General features: G+C 39.5%; 1 protein-coding gene across 2 annotated transcripts; it reads right to left on the bottom strand.

Moving 5' to 3' along the window:
- Positions 1–258: 258 nt before the first annotated feature.
- popdc2 (popeye domain cAMP effector 2) lies at positions 259–15408 on the bottom strand. Of its 2 annotated transcripts, XM_004573000.4 has the most exons (5): positions 14979–15408; positions 13799–14796; positions 10345–10453; positions 7807–8392; positions 259–2304 (listed from the first exon to the last, which is right to left on the bottom strand). In XM_004573000.4, the coding sequence occupies exons 2-4, from the start codon at positions 14290–14292 to the stop codon at positions 7856–7858; spliced, it is 1140 nt and encodes a 379-aa protein (XP_004573057.1). In that variant the 5' UTR covers positions 14293–14796; positions 14979–15408; the 3' UTR covers positions 259–2304; positions 7807–7855. The 2 variants fall into 2 exon arrangements, with proteins under 2 accessions (XP_004573057.1, XP_076731126.1); XM_076875011.1 differs by lacking the exon at positions 14979–15408 and having other exon boundaries at positions 7948–8392; positions 13799–14829.
- Between the last annotated feature and the right edge of the window lie 1116 nt (positions 15409–16524).

Here is a 16524-nt window from a genome sequence, read left to right as displayed (position 1 = left end):
GGATTTGTCCTTTTGCACTGAGGTGAATCTGTGTGTACTTTGACTTTTTGGGGGTGGAACATAAATCATTTTGAGCATCATCACAGTGCTACATAGTGCGGTTGGGACAGATATGACAGGAAGCTAACAGTCAGAAAATAAACAACTTAAATCATCTGGAGAAATCTTGGCCCCATGAAAGAATGTTTTCTAAATACTTAGACTTCATTTTAGTCTCATCACTCGTCTTTTGAATTCAATAACACACAAATACCGTGATTCACATTATGCCTGTGTATTAAACACACCAATGTTTAAAAACATTTTTAAAAAATCAGGCTTCTAATATATATCCACCAGAGAGCATGTAAAAGGATGAATTTGGTAATCTGATCACTAATCTAAACATGACACATCAAAACATTGCAGTGAAATGGTAGAAGACAACAGAACCAGTTGGCAGGTAAAATGTTCCAGACAGGTCTGAAAAGATCAAGGATACAAAGCCAAATGCTTTCCAGAGCTTGAAGGAAGATTTGATTGTAATGTACATCTGCCAATGTTAAGCTGTTTCATAACTTAAATCATGTATTGTCAAAGCTATTTAAAATCAGACCCAGAAAATGTGCAGCAACCCTCCTACATTACATCAACATTCATTAAAATAATTATTATTTATTTGTGAAGCAAATTTCCAAAGTGAAATGTAACATTAAATCACGTGAAAATCAAATCTGAATAAAAAACAGTTCCAATCTGAAATGTAAGCAAATTTAGTCACATAATATGAAATGACATTTTAGACATTAAATGTGCTGGTAGGTAACAAAGTGAAGGCTGCCTGTCCTCAGTTCTACAGTGCCAATCAATATGATAGTGTAAATATGATTTTATTTGGGGCCTAATTCATAGATGAGGACATGTTGATAAAATATCAGCAAGATAGCATGTCTGCTGGAGAGATCTTTCTCTGAGTCTTTTAATTTGTTAAACATGTGATTTTATAGTCTATTGTATTTAAAATGTTAAAGGCAGATTTCAGACTCGTGGTAGAGAGGCCATGAAAGATCAGATACACTGCAACTGAAGAAAACACCAGCAAATGGAAAAATGTAGCAAAAGCACAAAAGAACACAATGGAAGCGCTAATTAGCATTAGCAAAACAGAAAAAAATAAAGTGGAAAAACACTGCAAAAGCTTACCAAAACAACAACAAAAAATACCCTCACAAAATACTGTTTTTTGGAAGACATTAAAGTGACAGAATAGCTGCAAAAGTGCCAAGCTAACAGTCAACGGCTAATAGCAAACATGTCGCTACAGTATTACATGAATCATGCAATTAAAACACACATTACCTGGATCATTTTCTCCCTCACAACAGAAATAAGTTTTTGTTTGCTGAAGAGATTTACCACTGAAACATTTTTCAATGGGGTCAGTAACATCGCAAGCAAAATAATACGAGAAGGCCCAAATTGAGATTCACTAGCTTAGCTATAATTGCATTACATGCTAATTAGCATAAAAATATTAATTGTGAAGCATAATTTTGGCTGTTTCACACACACAATTGACCATGTGCACCGTGTACTGTGGCCGTAGGATCACTGCAAAATTCTACAACAAAATAACCGGCGCACACTGAACCTGACTTCTGCTACTATGGCTAGTAGCAAACATGTATCTACAGTACTGTATGAAGCATGCGATTAAAACACATTACCTTCCAACTTTTCTCCCTCACAACACAAATAAATTTTCCGCTTCTTTTAAACGAGTCTCAGTGCAATCCTTCATGTTTAGGTTTCTGTCACTTTCACAAATTATTGTCTCCCAAAAAACACTTATGTTGTGAGATTTTGTTTTTTTCTACTTTAATATCTGTTGAGTTTTATTCACTTCCTTCATGTTTTATTCAACTTCTGTGTTTTGTTTTGGCTTTTTGCAGCATTTTTGTGCTTGCCAGTGTTGTCTTAGGTTGTAGGTCATTTACGCTCTCAGGGTCACTGTATTTTGGGATAGCATGGCCTAAAGGCCTAAAGACTAAATGGTAACAAGGAAAATGTTAACACTCCTAAATAATATGTCAAACTGTTAAAAGATGTCAGTAAGGTTTGTTGTATGACTTAAATTTTAATTCAAATAGTTAAATGTTAAGAATTTATATTCTTCATACTCTGGACTGAAGAACAGGAACAGAGAAAGAGGAGGAGATGGTATAGTAGTGTTTCCAGGAGAGACGTCTCACAGTTTAGGGGTTTCAGTGGGAGCCAGCGGCGCTCTGACCCTCTGGAATCGAGGTGGTAGATTCCCATCACCTCCTGCAAAGCCAACATCAAAGCTTAAATTTAGTTCCATTAAGTTAAGATGGATGCGATCTTGCAGCAAACTCGTGTCCACACCAATTTCCTAATTGCATTACAGATGACGAAAACATGTTGCGCTCCTATAAAGTGAAACAGTAATAAGTAGCAAACTAGAGATACTCTTGTAACAGGATCACACGTGGCATGATGTTCTTGGATACCAACTGGCTGCTGAGAGAAGTTTAAGGGATGTCTGCCAAAAAAGCCTTACTAGTAGACAGAGTGCATTTGGTTGTAGTGGATCCCTTGACAAGCACTAGATTTTTGCAGCAGTGTTGTTTCCTTGGTGAAACTAAATGTTGGTCTTATTTCTATTTTAGACGTGGTTGGCTTTTTTTTTTCTCAGTTAATTTGTGGTTAGATTTAGGCACCAAAACCACTAGGGCCTTTTCATGATGTTAACCAGCTGTTAGGAAGCTTTTCTGTCATAAAACTCTAAAGGCAATAACACCCACCAATTGTCACCTTTGGCCTTCGTTTTGATGTAAGCCACACAGATGTAACAGTTCTTGCACAGATGAGATGAAATCTGTCTCAGTGTGTGCCAAAATACTCAAAGCTACCTTTGTAGTTCCTTGTATAGTGTCCTCAGGAAACACTCATTTAAACTGGAGTTTTACTGATAGTCAGCAGTTTGTTACTTGTAGGATATGAGAACATATTTCTAAGTTTAACTTCGTCCAGACAAGGTGGGCACCTCTGTGCTGGGTCCTGGCCATGATTTATTTATTTTGTTAAATGCAGCCGGTGCAGTTTTTCAAGGATTATCAAGGATGACACATTCATTGAAGTAACCCCCCCTTCTTTTTATAGGTTCAACAGCTTCCTTGTCACTGACTCTTACCCGCCTCCAATTTATATTTTAAATTTTCTCATTAATTGCAAGAAAAATTGTCAATATTTGATTGCCCCAAGTATTTCTTTTCTGTGATACCCAAGGATGTCCAATCTAGCGCTACAGTTTTGCAGTACAAAGAGACACTGTGGCACTAAGTCAGGGGCGGGGAACTCCAGGCCTCAAGGGCCGGTGTCCTGCAGGTTTTAGATGTGTCCTTGATCCAACACAGCTGATCTAAATGGCTAAATTACTTCGAGAAGCCTGGTAATGAACTAATCATGTGACCCAGGGTGAGATCTGAAACCTGCAGGGACATCGGCCCTTGAGGCCTGGAGTTCCCCAAAACTGCTGCAAGGAGTCACGGGTGAAAATAATACCAGAAGAACCAAACTGAGATTCCCTAGGTTGGTCATAATTTCATTAAATGCTAATTAACTTAACTATATAGAATTGACTATGTGCACCCTATGGTCACTGCACTAGCTGCCTTGATGCCCTTATCATGTAGGTTATAAAACAAAATAATGGGCATGCATTAAACCTTTCCATTTGTCTAGGTTCAAAAGCAGGGCTGGGCAACTCCAGGCCTCGAGGGCCAGTGTCCTGCAGGTTTTAGATCTCACCCTGGGTCAACAGACCTGAATCAAATGATTAGTTCATTACCAGGCCTCTGAAGAACTTCAAGACATGTTGAGGAGATAATTTAGCCTTTTGAATCAGCTGTGTTGGATCAAGGGCACATCTAAAACCTGCAGGACACCGGCCCTTGAGGTCTGGAGTTCGAGACCCCTGTTCAAAAGGTTGTTGACCCTTTTCCCTCTTGAATACTTGAGTGGATTTTAGCATTTACACTCTCAAGAAACTACTGTGCTTGCCTGTAAATAGCCAGACACTACACGGCAAATATCTGCAGTATACTTGTTCTGTGTTCATATTATTAATGTCATGAATGTGAATGTTGAATGCTGGTCACTGCCTGCTGTGATTCAGAGGAGCAAACGGCTTATGTTTTTCTTCAGTTCCATTTCAGTTTACGGTTGCTCATCCACTCACACACAGACCCACAGATGCGATGACTATGATACATTTGTGTGCAAGAAGAGGATTTCTTTCCTTGTAGTGTCCTGATTTTTGAAATTTTGTGAGCATATGATTGCTTGTCCAACCCGCTTTGAAGTCATTGACTCCAATCTGAACTGAGAGGTATGCTGCAGCTATGACAGATTTGACCTGCTGCTTCACAGCTGCTGTGCAACCCAAGCCTGACACTGACTCCACTGTCCAGCTGTGAAACGTGATCCTCCACCTGTGATTGGGCAGGGCAGACAGAGATGGAGGGGAGGGGTGAACAGATAAGCAGACAGAAAGCCAAAGGGTGGGGACACTGGATTAATAGCATGGCACGGAATTTTCTGAACATCCCCTAAATTTACAAGCTCTAATCCTCGTCAGATAAGGACACAGCTGGTGCCTGCCCAACCTCAACAAAGCCTCATCATCATGTAATGAGACAGATGAGAAAGTAAAGAAACAATTCCCCACAGACACACACACACACGGAAAATACACCCACACACAAGGCCCGATCGACTGTCTACAACCACAGTGGGCCCACTCTATGTTCATTTGTTAAAGTGTTTTCACTATTTACAGAGAACAAGTTTAACTCTGCTAACTGTGCCAGACATAACTAAGCATGTGAGCTGTGTGGCCAAAGCACACTAATGCATAGCAGCTGGCAGGGAGGGAGTTCTGATTTTAAAGCATGGGAGGAGGCCAGCAGAAAAGAATTCCAGCCACCATTTAATGGCAATCTACCATGAGCATGAACTAGTTAGAAAGTTTTTAACAAAAAAAATACAAGTGCAATGATTAGTCAGATTTATTGTATATGTTGAATACTTTTAAATGCAAAAGAATTCCTCTCAAGATAAATGAAATAAGGGGAAAAGAGTCAACTTTAGAGCAAAATGACCTTTTAAATCACCTGTTTCGCTAGTGCTGGATGATGTGATGGTGCATTGAACAAATGTTGGCTAAATTAAGCGATCCAAACTATTAACTGTGTGCTAGCTGTAATTTAATTTTTTTTTCTAATTGATAAGCCTTCAATTTGACCTAATCTTAGCACATTTGCTAATAATGCACATGTATCTATTTAATAATAGAAAAACGTGTCCAGTTGTCAAGGAATTACAGACCTTTGATTTGATTTTTTATGTTTAAGTAGAAACACCTTCACTTGAATTTCCAAGCTCCTGTTTCTGAGGTCAAAAAATGAACTTTGAACCTCATAAATGTGATTTTCTTTTTAGGATATTCTTAGGTCATATATACACACACATACTTTTCACATATGTACTTTAACACAAAAGAATACATATGTAATACAAAGTCATATATGTATAACTTTACATGTAAAACTTTTATGCACTTTCAAAGTAAAAGTATTTATTATTCCCTTCCCTTCAGTGTGTTAATAATATAATTATATATAATTAATATATAATATATAATTATTAACAATAATATTATAATTTATTGTTATTAATCCATGAACATCTAGGCAGAATATTGGATGGCTGAGACTTGTCAGATTTTATATAATTAACCTTTGAATGTGTTTTTGGGTCATTTGAGCTGTTGATCTGTCGTAATGTAAATAAGGTAAAATTAAAACCACACTAATTCTTGTTAAATGCAGTGAAAATGGAAATACTTAAAATGAATGTACAACCAAAACAAACACTCAAATGGACTCATATTTTTATTCTGAGACTCTACTAGAGTAGATTTTCCTTGTTTACACATCAAAATAATTCATATTTATAGTTGTGGTCAGAAGTTTACATACACTCAACATGGGCTTGATGTCGAGGCAGATGTGAACTGTTATTTTTCCAGGGTAGAATAGCTCTTTAATGTCTTTACAAAACAAGAATTGGATGGATTGTTTTTTGTTTTTTCTCTAATCAACACATGGTTAAAAGTATACATGCACCGTTTACTAATGTTTGGTTAAATGTTAAAAGTTTAATCTCAACCAGATGCTTTTGGTAGCCATCAATAAGCTTCTCACATATAACTATGTGGATATGTGACCACTCTTCTTGTCAGACTTGGTAGAGTTCATTGAAATTGGTTGGTGTCTTGGCACAGACCCAGTTTTTAAGTGTATTCAACAAATTTCAAAAGTTGAGGTCAAGGCTTTGGGAAAGCCATTCCAGAAACTTAATGGAGCAATTTCTAAACAACTGCAGATTCCAGGATCATCAGTTCAAAGAACAGTACCAAAGTACAAGCTGTTCCCCTTTTTCAAGTTACAGAGCACTTTGAGTGCTCAAGTGAAAGTGGAAGCAATATATAAGAACCAGACCATTTATTCAATGTGTCATCATGTTGCCAAGCTCTGGAAGTAAACTGCAAACTGTTAACCAACTTCCTCTCATCTCAGGGTCAGGGTCATGACCAAAAAGAAGCCTTGCTCCAAAATGAGCTTGACTGAAATTTGCAGCTTCTCACATAAACAAGCCAAAGTTTTTTGTTCAGACGAGACAAAGATTAAACTATTTTTCCACAATGACGAGGTATGTTTACAGGAGTCGCAAGGTTTTCAGACCTAAAGACACTTTACCAACTGTCAACCAAGATGGTTGGACCATCATGTGAAATAATAAACAAGGAAGAGTATCTCCAGATTCTTCAACTTCAACTTGGAAGGGATAAATCAGGCTAACATTAAGATTCTGGAATGGATTTCAACCTCAACCTCATGCTTAATGGTCAGATCCATGCCAGGATATTAAGCAATTTAAAATCAGCCAGAAAGGTGGTCAAATACCCAACCAGAACTGTGCCAGAAGCTTGTCAATGGGTTGTATGTATCCAAAATTCAAAGTTGTGCACCCAATTCTTGTTTTTGATTGTCATTAAAGACGTGTGCTGTACAATCATTCCACTCTGGAAAAAAAAAATCAAGCCCAAAATTACCATGCCCATGATGCCTGGATATAAACTTTAGAATTGAGTTCAGTTTTATTTTTATATGGAACCAAATCACAACAGCAGTCATCTCAAGGTGCTTTATCTTGAAAGGTAAAGACCCTACAAAAATCCAAACACATCTGTATCCTTGTATCTTTCACTGGGCCTTTGTGCAGCCCCTCAGTTCATCCACGCTCTGAAACAAGTTGTTTTAGTGCCTGACTGGCTACTCCTCACAAACAGAAGGTTTAAACAGCACATGGGTGGGACTACGATAACCATATTATGAATATGTTCTCTCTTTGACATCATAAAGATCCACGATGGGTAAAACTTCTTGCCCTCAACTTTTGACTCACAAGGATTACTTGATGACTTTCTCATTTGAGACTTGTTTAATAAGAGCATCCGCCATCTACCAACATATATATGACAAAAATGAGGAGTAAGAGTAATAGGTCCACTAATGTTGAATAAAATAATGATTATATTAATTATCATATCAGTCATTATCATTATAATGATTAATATGATTATATTGCAACACAAAGCCGGGTTAGTAACAAATGTGTACCACAAGCCTTCCATGCACACACACCACCCCATGCAACCCTTCGCCCAGGTGCGGTACTTACATGTAGCTTAAGTGGTGCCCCCGTGTGTTAGCTCCAGCACCCTCCCTCTCTACCTCAAATATTCCCTCTCACTGCCATAATCCGTTAAGGAGCCCGCCACATCAGCAAAGTCCTCCAGGACTAGGCTGGTGGAGTCCTCACCAATGGGCAGCTCCGGGTCAGACGCCCAGGAAGGGTGATAAGGGTCATGCAAGGGTTCTTCCACGGCTGTCTTCATTGGTCCCTGAGGTTTGGGCTGGAGAGGCTGAGGTTTAGATCTGTCAGGCATCTGGTAGGTGAGCTCTGGGTCTTGGCACTGCTGTTCAGTTTGTTGCTCCCTGGCAGGGCCTCCATCACTACCGCTGCCACCCTCACTGCCCTGCGAGGCAGGAGCCAGCACGTGGTAGAGGCTTGGCAGGCGGATGTCCAACAACACGCCACTTTTGATGTAGAGCTTGTTGTTGAGGTTGTAGAGCTTTTCAGCAATGTCGTGTCCCAGCATTACAGAGAAGAGACGGGCGATGTAGCGATCCTTTGATATCACCATGTAGAGGCGGCGGCGACGCCATGAGATGTAACGGGAATCTTCCTCTGCTGTCAAGGTCACCTGGGCAGAATGAATGACACACCATACTATCAGTGTATAAAAGAGGCACTTTAGAACATTTGACCACTATTAGCAGCATGGAACAACGTCATTAGAAGCTGGCTCTGGTTTTGCTTGCAAGCACTGGAGCAATAGCCTCACCGACATATTCTCATTCCCAAAGCACCGCATACTGACAAAGCTTCCAGGTAAAATAAATGTAAAGAAAGAAAGAAAGAAAGAAAGAAAGAAAAAGTGTAAGTGCCTGAAACCTCGATTCTTTTTAGTGACCATCAGGGGGCGACACCTAGTTGCAAAGAGAGTCCAGTTGCATAGATGTCTGTAAGAAAATGGACGTGTTTCAGATTTGTTTGGTGGCCTGAGAGGTCAAACACACTGCAACCTAAGAAAACACCAGCAAACAGAAAAACGCTACCAAAGCATACAAAACACAAGAGAAGTAATACTGTGGAAACATCTTTGCTATCAGTCGTTTAGTGTTAGCCTGTTCTGTCACTTATGCTGTGATTAATTCATCTTTTTTTATTCAGCTTCCTTTGCATTTGGAGTGTTTTCTATTTGACAACGTTTTCTTCGGTTGCAGTGCGTTTGATCTTTCAGAGTCACCGTAGCTTTGTGACTTCATTTTTTTAGGAGTTAATCGTCTCAGTCAGTTGTTTATTGCAGAACATTTTCTACATTTTAATGTCACATTTAAAGTAGAATAATTAATAGGTACACTTCATTTGTGGCTAACTCATTATTGATAAGTTGGATGTGAGTATTCCTGAGTTCCTCGGTCAGCGCCACCCCGATCTTATGACTTGTGCTTTAAAAGACTAAACAAAATAACAAGCCAATATTTATCAAAGTCTAATGCATAAATCAGAAGTCACACTGACTATCTTATAATAACTACTGCCTGCACAGCAGGTCACTTTGTGAATTATATTGAGTTTATGGACTACTCTGAGCCTGCTAAATGGGTAATTGTGTTAAAATGTCACACTGAGAGTTCCTCACCAAGCTCCTGTATCCGAAGAGCTGCGAATAAGATCTCCCTTGCCACTCTACTTCATTCATTGACAGTTGGGTTTGTAATGTAGCCTTGAAGGTTAAAAAAAAGCTACTAGATGTAATTCGTAAAATATAACTATTTATTACAAGTGCAATTATAATTGTTTTAAAATGATCAGTGTATTTGCTGATACTTTTAAATATAATTGTAAATTAAATATCTTTTGGTTTTAAACTGTTGATCTAATTAAATAATGTCCTCAGGGTGACATTTATTATATTTTACCGTTTTGTAACATTTTAAACACAATAAATAAATAAAAAAACTGCTAATTAAATGATAATGAAAGCAGCCCATACACCTCTGCTTGTATTAGACTACCTCATCAGATGGCACACCCTCCCTGTCTGAAAGCCCCTTAAAACTAAAGCACCACCCAAACGTCCAACAAGATTTCGAGGCCTTGTTTCTACTTTAACTGAACCAATCAAATGCAACAGGATATGTTTCCCTGCTTTTCCCTGTTCAGCTTATCAGTGAGATGCTGAGTGTGATGGAGGGCAAAAAACACAACTTGATATCCACTTCTGGTTCCTCATTCAAGCTCATTCAGTGACAGCTTTTCAAGTTGATTTTACTTCCACGCCTGAGATTTACAGAATTAAGCAGAAACTGCATCAGTGTCCTGTATTTGGTTGTTGATCAATGGTCATGACAATTTGGGCAATTAGCATCAAGAAACTGACCTCACAGCCCATTGTTGGTCAGTGATGCTAGTGTTGGTCATTATGCAAATGTACAGCTGGGGAAACCTGCAGTCAGATGAGACTGAAGAAGTCACTTGGATGAATGACGAAACGTTTCACCCGCTAAAAAATGCCAAGTTCAGGTGAACAGAATCAGATTTTTGGGATTTCCTTACCTGGATGATTGAGCATGCATAAAGACACTGTACCTGGAACTTTCCCTCCTCGTTTGGTCTAAGAGACTCCCACTCGGGAGAGTCGAGGAACTGGTGTCGGTGGATGTAATGCAGAAACTGGCCCTCCAAAGACACGTTGATCCTGAGACAGAGAGCAACAGATACAAGGTTAAAAAGGGAAACGGGATTAAGAAGTGATAATGACAGCAGAGAGAGTTGGAGGTCACAGCAGGTCTAAGACGCTGGAGGTGGATATGGGCAGAAATACCTGCCGCAGACAAGCTACCGGACTTTAGTGGACAGAGGTTAAGTATGTTATTACTAATCAAATGAAGTAAGTTTTCAAATAGGTTGAGAAACGGGACCTATTACTTAGAATTAGCAGCTCTAATAAACAATCGTGTGCAGGGATTTTTTGTCCTGAGGTTTCTTGCAAAAGATTTTAATTCAAGTCATTCCCACATGTGCTGCGGCACCACTACTACTTTGTTTGTTTGTTTGTTTTAAATTAACACATGATTCTTTCATTTCAAGGACCAATTATTTCTCTATGCACGACAACTTTATTGTGTTTTGTTCTTCATTCACTGTAGGCTGAACGTGTTCATATCAATGATGGGACTATCGTGTATATTCGGTCATCTGACTAAATCTAAAGTCAAATCTGAAGTCACTACAACCTGATGAGGGCAAGCTAAGGCAAGCCCAGATTACAAAGACATTTGTATTGGAAAAAGCTGTATCACTGTTATTATGTTAATGGATTTCTCTCTAGAGCCTATTACTGTGTGCTAAAACTGCTAGAAGCATTTATTTAGACACTTCAAAACAATAGGTGTTAATTGCAAGCTATTTTCCAGAGTGTTGTTGCATTAATTACCCTCAAGGCACAACCAAAGGTATTTCAATTGGGGAATCCCATTTTAAAAGTGTCAGTGCACTGCTGGCACTTTGGCATATGTACTATATGGTCCAGATTTTGTGGACACAGGCTTACTCCAGAGTTCTGTTTCCCCGATTTGATTTGATTAACTGTTGTTCCTGAAGGGGAGCAAATACATAAAACCAGGTTCCTACAACTTGCTAAACCTTTCCAAATCTTCCCAAAAGATGCAGATTTATGTCCACTGTTTTTAAATGAGAGGTCACATATGTATTTGGCTGTGGAATACAACCATATCAAGCATCTGGCTTTGAAAATTACTCATGAATTGCACAGAAAAGAAAGGCTTTCCAACACAACAGTAATAATACGTGTTTCTGGCAAATCAGAAGATGCAGATGAATAGAAAAATAAAACGGAAATCTTTGCCAAGAATTCACAGCGTAAGAAAGGAAACGTTTAGCTCATTTGCTCGTAGTTCCAAATTTGGCTTGTAAACTCAGAGCTGTCAGCACCGTGGCCAACATTTAATTTAAGGTAAGAGGAGCAGTCAGTGTCACTCTCCTGTCGGGAGCACAAAGATATGATTTAACCAGCTGGCAGTGAGCAGGGGGACGACACACCAGTGAGTCACAGACAAAAATACTCTGTTTACAACATTTCTCTTGTGTAGCTTCCAGGACTGTGAGATCTAATGCAGCTCTGCTTTGAGGATGTTTGGAGGAAGAGGACAGAGTTCCTTTGACGGTTATTATGTACTGCCAACAGTCTCAGAGTCATTAATTAAGTTTACTTTTAAATATTTATGTGATGTTATGGAGGGGGAGGGGGGGGGGGGGGGGGGGGGGGGGTTCCCAGTATTGGAAAAATGTAAGCCTGCGGTATAAATTGACATTCTTTAAGCACCTTCTGCTTCATTTATTCGGTCTGTTACAGCACTCTTATTAACTTTGCCTACTAAAGTGACTTTATTATCTCAACACTCTGTGGCAGTATGTGGACAGAATGTCTGCACAACAATGCAAAGCACTCATGCAGATTGTGTCTGCATGCATTTGAGTTTCTACATCGAAAATAAAGAATACTACAGCATCTTTGCAACTGTTAGCCTGCATGTGCATATAGGCCCAATAATAAAGGTGCAAAGTTTTTGTTTTTAACATCACTGTTGGTTAGGGTGCTCTGTGTTTTTAATTAACAGACAAAACTACTGTATTGTTTTATTATCATTGCCCTCATTTTCATCATTTTTTACTAACCAGCGAGGACATTTAAGCAGATAAATTCCAAATTAAAAAAACAGAGAAAAAGGAGAAGAAATCAGAGCTTGAAAAATAGTGAAAATTGAATTCTAATGAATGTTATTGTTGTTCCATGCCAAGTGGCTCTGTAACTGGGCAAAGGCTCGGTCACACTGGATTAAAAATAGAACAGCAACCTCAATGCAACTGGAAATTGGTAGCTGCCCTTTGATTACACTAAAGAGACTGATTGCAAGTAGTTGCACAGACCAAATGGTCAACCACTTTTGATTGCAAGGTGAATGGACAGGTCACCTGGTGGAAGGCAACCTGTCTCAACACAGCTACAGTCCAGCTCTGACTGACTGCAGTCACTCAGATTCATTAGAGAAGGTTTGCAAATCGTTGCCTTCTAATTTATAAATGCAGACAAACTGCCAACAGTTTGCAATTAGTCTGAGTCAGCTTGCACCAGTAATGTTTTAAATACTGTAGAAAGGCTGAATCAACTGGTTGCCAACTGGTTATATTGCAATTATGTTCCAATATATTGCAAAAAGACCACTGAGACCCTGTATCATTTTGGGATTTTTGCTGATTCTTCATATTTAATCGCCATATTATCACAGAACGACTGCCCAATTGCCATTTTATTGGTATATTGCTTGATTTGCAACTGGTTTCAGCTAAATGCAGGTGGCCACCATCTTTAGAGAAACCGTTTCAAAGACAATGAGACTGCAAGTTCATTGCACACAGCTATGGCAGTTTTGGTAAGACTCACAGTCTCCAACATGTTCCCTGCATCACCCTCAAAGGTGATACAGATTTGGTGTTTGCAGCTTATTTCTACTTTTAAAAAGAGCTTTACCTACAAGTATTTTTCTTTTATCATGCAGGTGTTTGGGGATTCACAGAACCCTCGATGCGATACAGTAAGATACAATCCGTGATAACAATCACTCTACAACACTACTACAGCTAGCAAAATCGAAGATATGAATACCACCAAAAAAAAGTAAAAGCAGTAGCTATGTGTGTATTCACAACATTTTGAGATAGGTTGTGTTTGTATTTTTATGTATGAATATTACTGTGTCAGTTCTTTTTATTAGCTCTCGGATTAGCTTTTTCCTGCTGATTGCCACTTCATTAGCCTGATTTTTCTGTAAAACGCCTCCACCAGGAGTCATAAAGCAGGGATCTTGGCAACTTAAAGTGGTGCATCACAAGACGATATAATAAAATGTAGTGCTACATGTGTTTTACGGCCACACTTTAGGTGCGTGCCATCTTGGAGATGTGTGTCAAAGTGTAATCGTCTGTGCACACAGACACACAAACACATTGCCCACTCACTCACCTTCCAGAAAGCAGAAAGGAGAGCCGGTCAATGGGGGTCTTTCCCTCCACAGCATAAGTCTCTCCTGCTTTCAGCTCCAGCACCTTGTTCTCAAAAGCCTTTGCAATCTCCTTGAACACCTGGACAGGCACGCCCAGGGGCAGGTAGACCGCCTGGTAGAGGGAGGCCAGCTCCTCACCTCGTATGCCCTCCTGGTGCAGCCGGTAAAGGAGGTGACAGAGCTGAAGCAAGCAGACCAGCAGTAGAAGCAGGTTCCAGGTGAAGACATCCAGGCCGCACACTGTAAGCAATCCCCACAGAAGAAGACACAGGAAACCGGGACAAAGGAAGCCGAAGATGAAGAGGCACCCGTAGGCCCCGCTTCCTCCCATGTAGCCCAGAAACAGGATGGTGTTACCCAACTGGTAGATGGCTCCCTCTGTGTTGTTGCTCCAGCCATCGCAGAGAGGGGGAAAGAGCAGGCTGTCCAGCAGGCTAGAGTTGTCTGCACTCATGTTTAAATCTTTTCGAATAAGTTCTGGAAAGGTTCTTGGTGCACAAAGCAAAGTTTGTTTGTTTTGTGGGGGGGTTTTTTTAAGAAGGGACCAATAAGACTTGTTTTCCACTCAAACTAAGTGCTGTTTCTGTCCTATTACTAGATCATCTGTTTGGATTACAGCTTGATTAAAAATAAACAGCCTGATACTGACCAAAAATGTCAGAGGTAATTGCTTGTTCCCTTGGCGTGCAGCGGCAGAAAATTCTTCACCATGAAGATATTATCACGACTCTATTTGTTGCAGAAACACAGCTGGAATGGGTTTCCTCTGTTTCTTCTCCTCTCATCATGCGTCCCTTCCTCTCTCCTCTGGCTTCTCCCGTCTTTCCCTTCCAAGTTTTCCCGTAGTCTTTCTTGCTGTGCTTTTCTGTCTCTTTTTCTCACCCTCTGGCCTGCACCGTAGAGCCACCAGCTGGAAGAGAAAGGGATAAGGGAGGCGAGGGGGGGAGTCGATAGGGCCCTAGAAGGATAACCATGTTTGGAATTGAAACCCAAGGAGGACAGAGTGGCAGACAGAAAGCAGGCCTGCTACTTAACATAACAGAAAGAGAGACAGAGAGGGGAGAGGGAGGCAGGAAACAGGAGGGAGAAGAGGGACTATAACAAGTAGTATCTCAGAGAGACTCACAAAGTGTCACCCACTTTTTTTTATCTGACAAAGAAGTTCCTCCAGGGGGGTTCAGAGTTTCACACAGGCTTCACTGAGTCCAGTTTGCTCGCAGGAAGTGTGGCTCTGCTGGTGCATATTTAGAGGCACTGCAATAAGTAGGATGGCAGCTCAGGTCAGATTTCAGGTATAAACACACACCAACATCGCCTCACATATCCGGCTCTCAGTGTGTGGACAGCTCACAGGGACTAAATATCAGTCTATATGAATATTGCTCAGTGAAAATAAGAATGAATACTATTTTAAAATTAAAACTTTGCAATGGAAATTAATATTAAGAAGTGTTGATTTTCAAGGTACAAGAATACAAAACTCCATATATTCAGCAACAGTGCTTCCAGTTTTTGACTGATTTTTCTTTCTCTCCGTTTGGCTGTTTGTGTCGCTGTTGCCCTGCCAGTTGTCTCTGGTTAACAGGAGGACAGCAATCTGAATCCTAGTGAATAAAAGCAGATGAAAGCTAGTTGGGCTTCTTATGTCTATGATTTCCTTTAGGGTACGGTGAGTGATGAACCAATATATCAGCCAAACATCAATATTGGCAATAAGGAGACACACTGTTTGCAGTACTAAATGATCAGAGATAATGTAATCAAAAAAAGGACTTTAAATTCAGTGCAATAAAAGTTACAGCCAGACGTGCTTTTTCCTCCCGTCAGGGTGGAGAGTGTGTTTTCAGTGCAATTTGTCGGAGAGGTGGATCACGTGCAAAAGAAGAAAGCAATAAATGTAGGCGAATTTCTCAATTGCTTCATTTTTAATTTGAGAAAAAGAGCTTTGGTTTTAGCATTCTCTATGAGCACCCTTCTGTGTAAGATTTCTCTAATTTGTTGCAGACATAAAATTATGAATGTTAGCTAAGTGAACAGATAATCTCTCATTTTAAGTTAGTATAAGCATGCACTGAATTAAGAATCTGACATGATTTGTGGTGACTTTTAAACTGCTGACTGGCAACATATATATATATAACATAATAGTTTCAAACTGCAAAATTATAAAACACATTAAATTAGAAAATGTAAATTGTAACATAACTTATGTTAACTGGAAAGATTGTTTATACAGCCTGTGTACAGTATTGAATCTTTTATATTAATAATTTTACTTTACACTTGTCAGCCTACAGAGATGTGAGAAACACTTCCTACATGACTACTGAGGGACATTTACTATGTTTAAAGTGGTCCTATATATGTAATGGTATACATATAATATGTATGTATATATTCCCTTCAGTGTGGGCATAATATGAAGTGAATTAGGAGTGTTTTCCAATACACTATCGCATTCCTTTCAAGTGTTTTTTCAAAGTGTGAAAATGATGTCCACAGCCAAGCACACTTCAGTGACAGTGACACACTGTGGAAAAAGAATGCAGATATGCAAAGTATTGACTTTGCAGGGGCAAGAGTTATTTTTAACTGTAAGTGCATACCAGGAACAGCAACTGTGGCAAGCAACCGTTTCCCTTGGCAGAACTGATCTTCAATGCAAACCTTAAGATGAGTGCACGAC

The sequence above is a fragment of the Maylandia zebra genome, linkage group LG16 (genome assembly GCF_041146795.1).
Source record: "Maylandia zebra isolate NMK-2024a linkage group LG16, Mzebra_GT3a, whole genome shotgun sequence".
Lineage (NCBI taxonomy): Eukaryota > Metazoa > Chordata > Actinopteri > Cichliformes > Cichlidae > Maylandia > Maylandia zebra.
The sequence above is the reverse complement of the archived record's forward strand: the minus strand, read 5'-3'. Positions and strand labels throughout refer to the sequence as shown.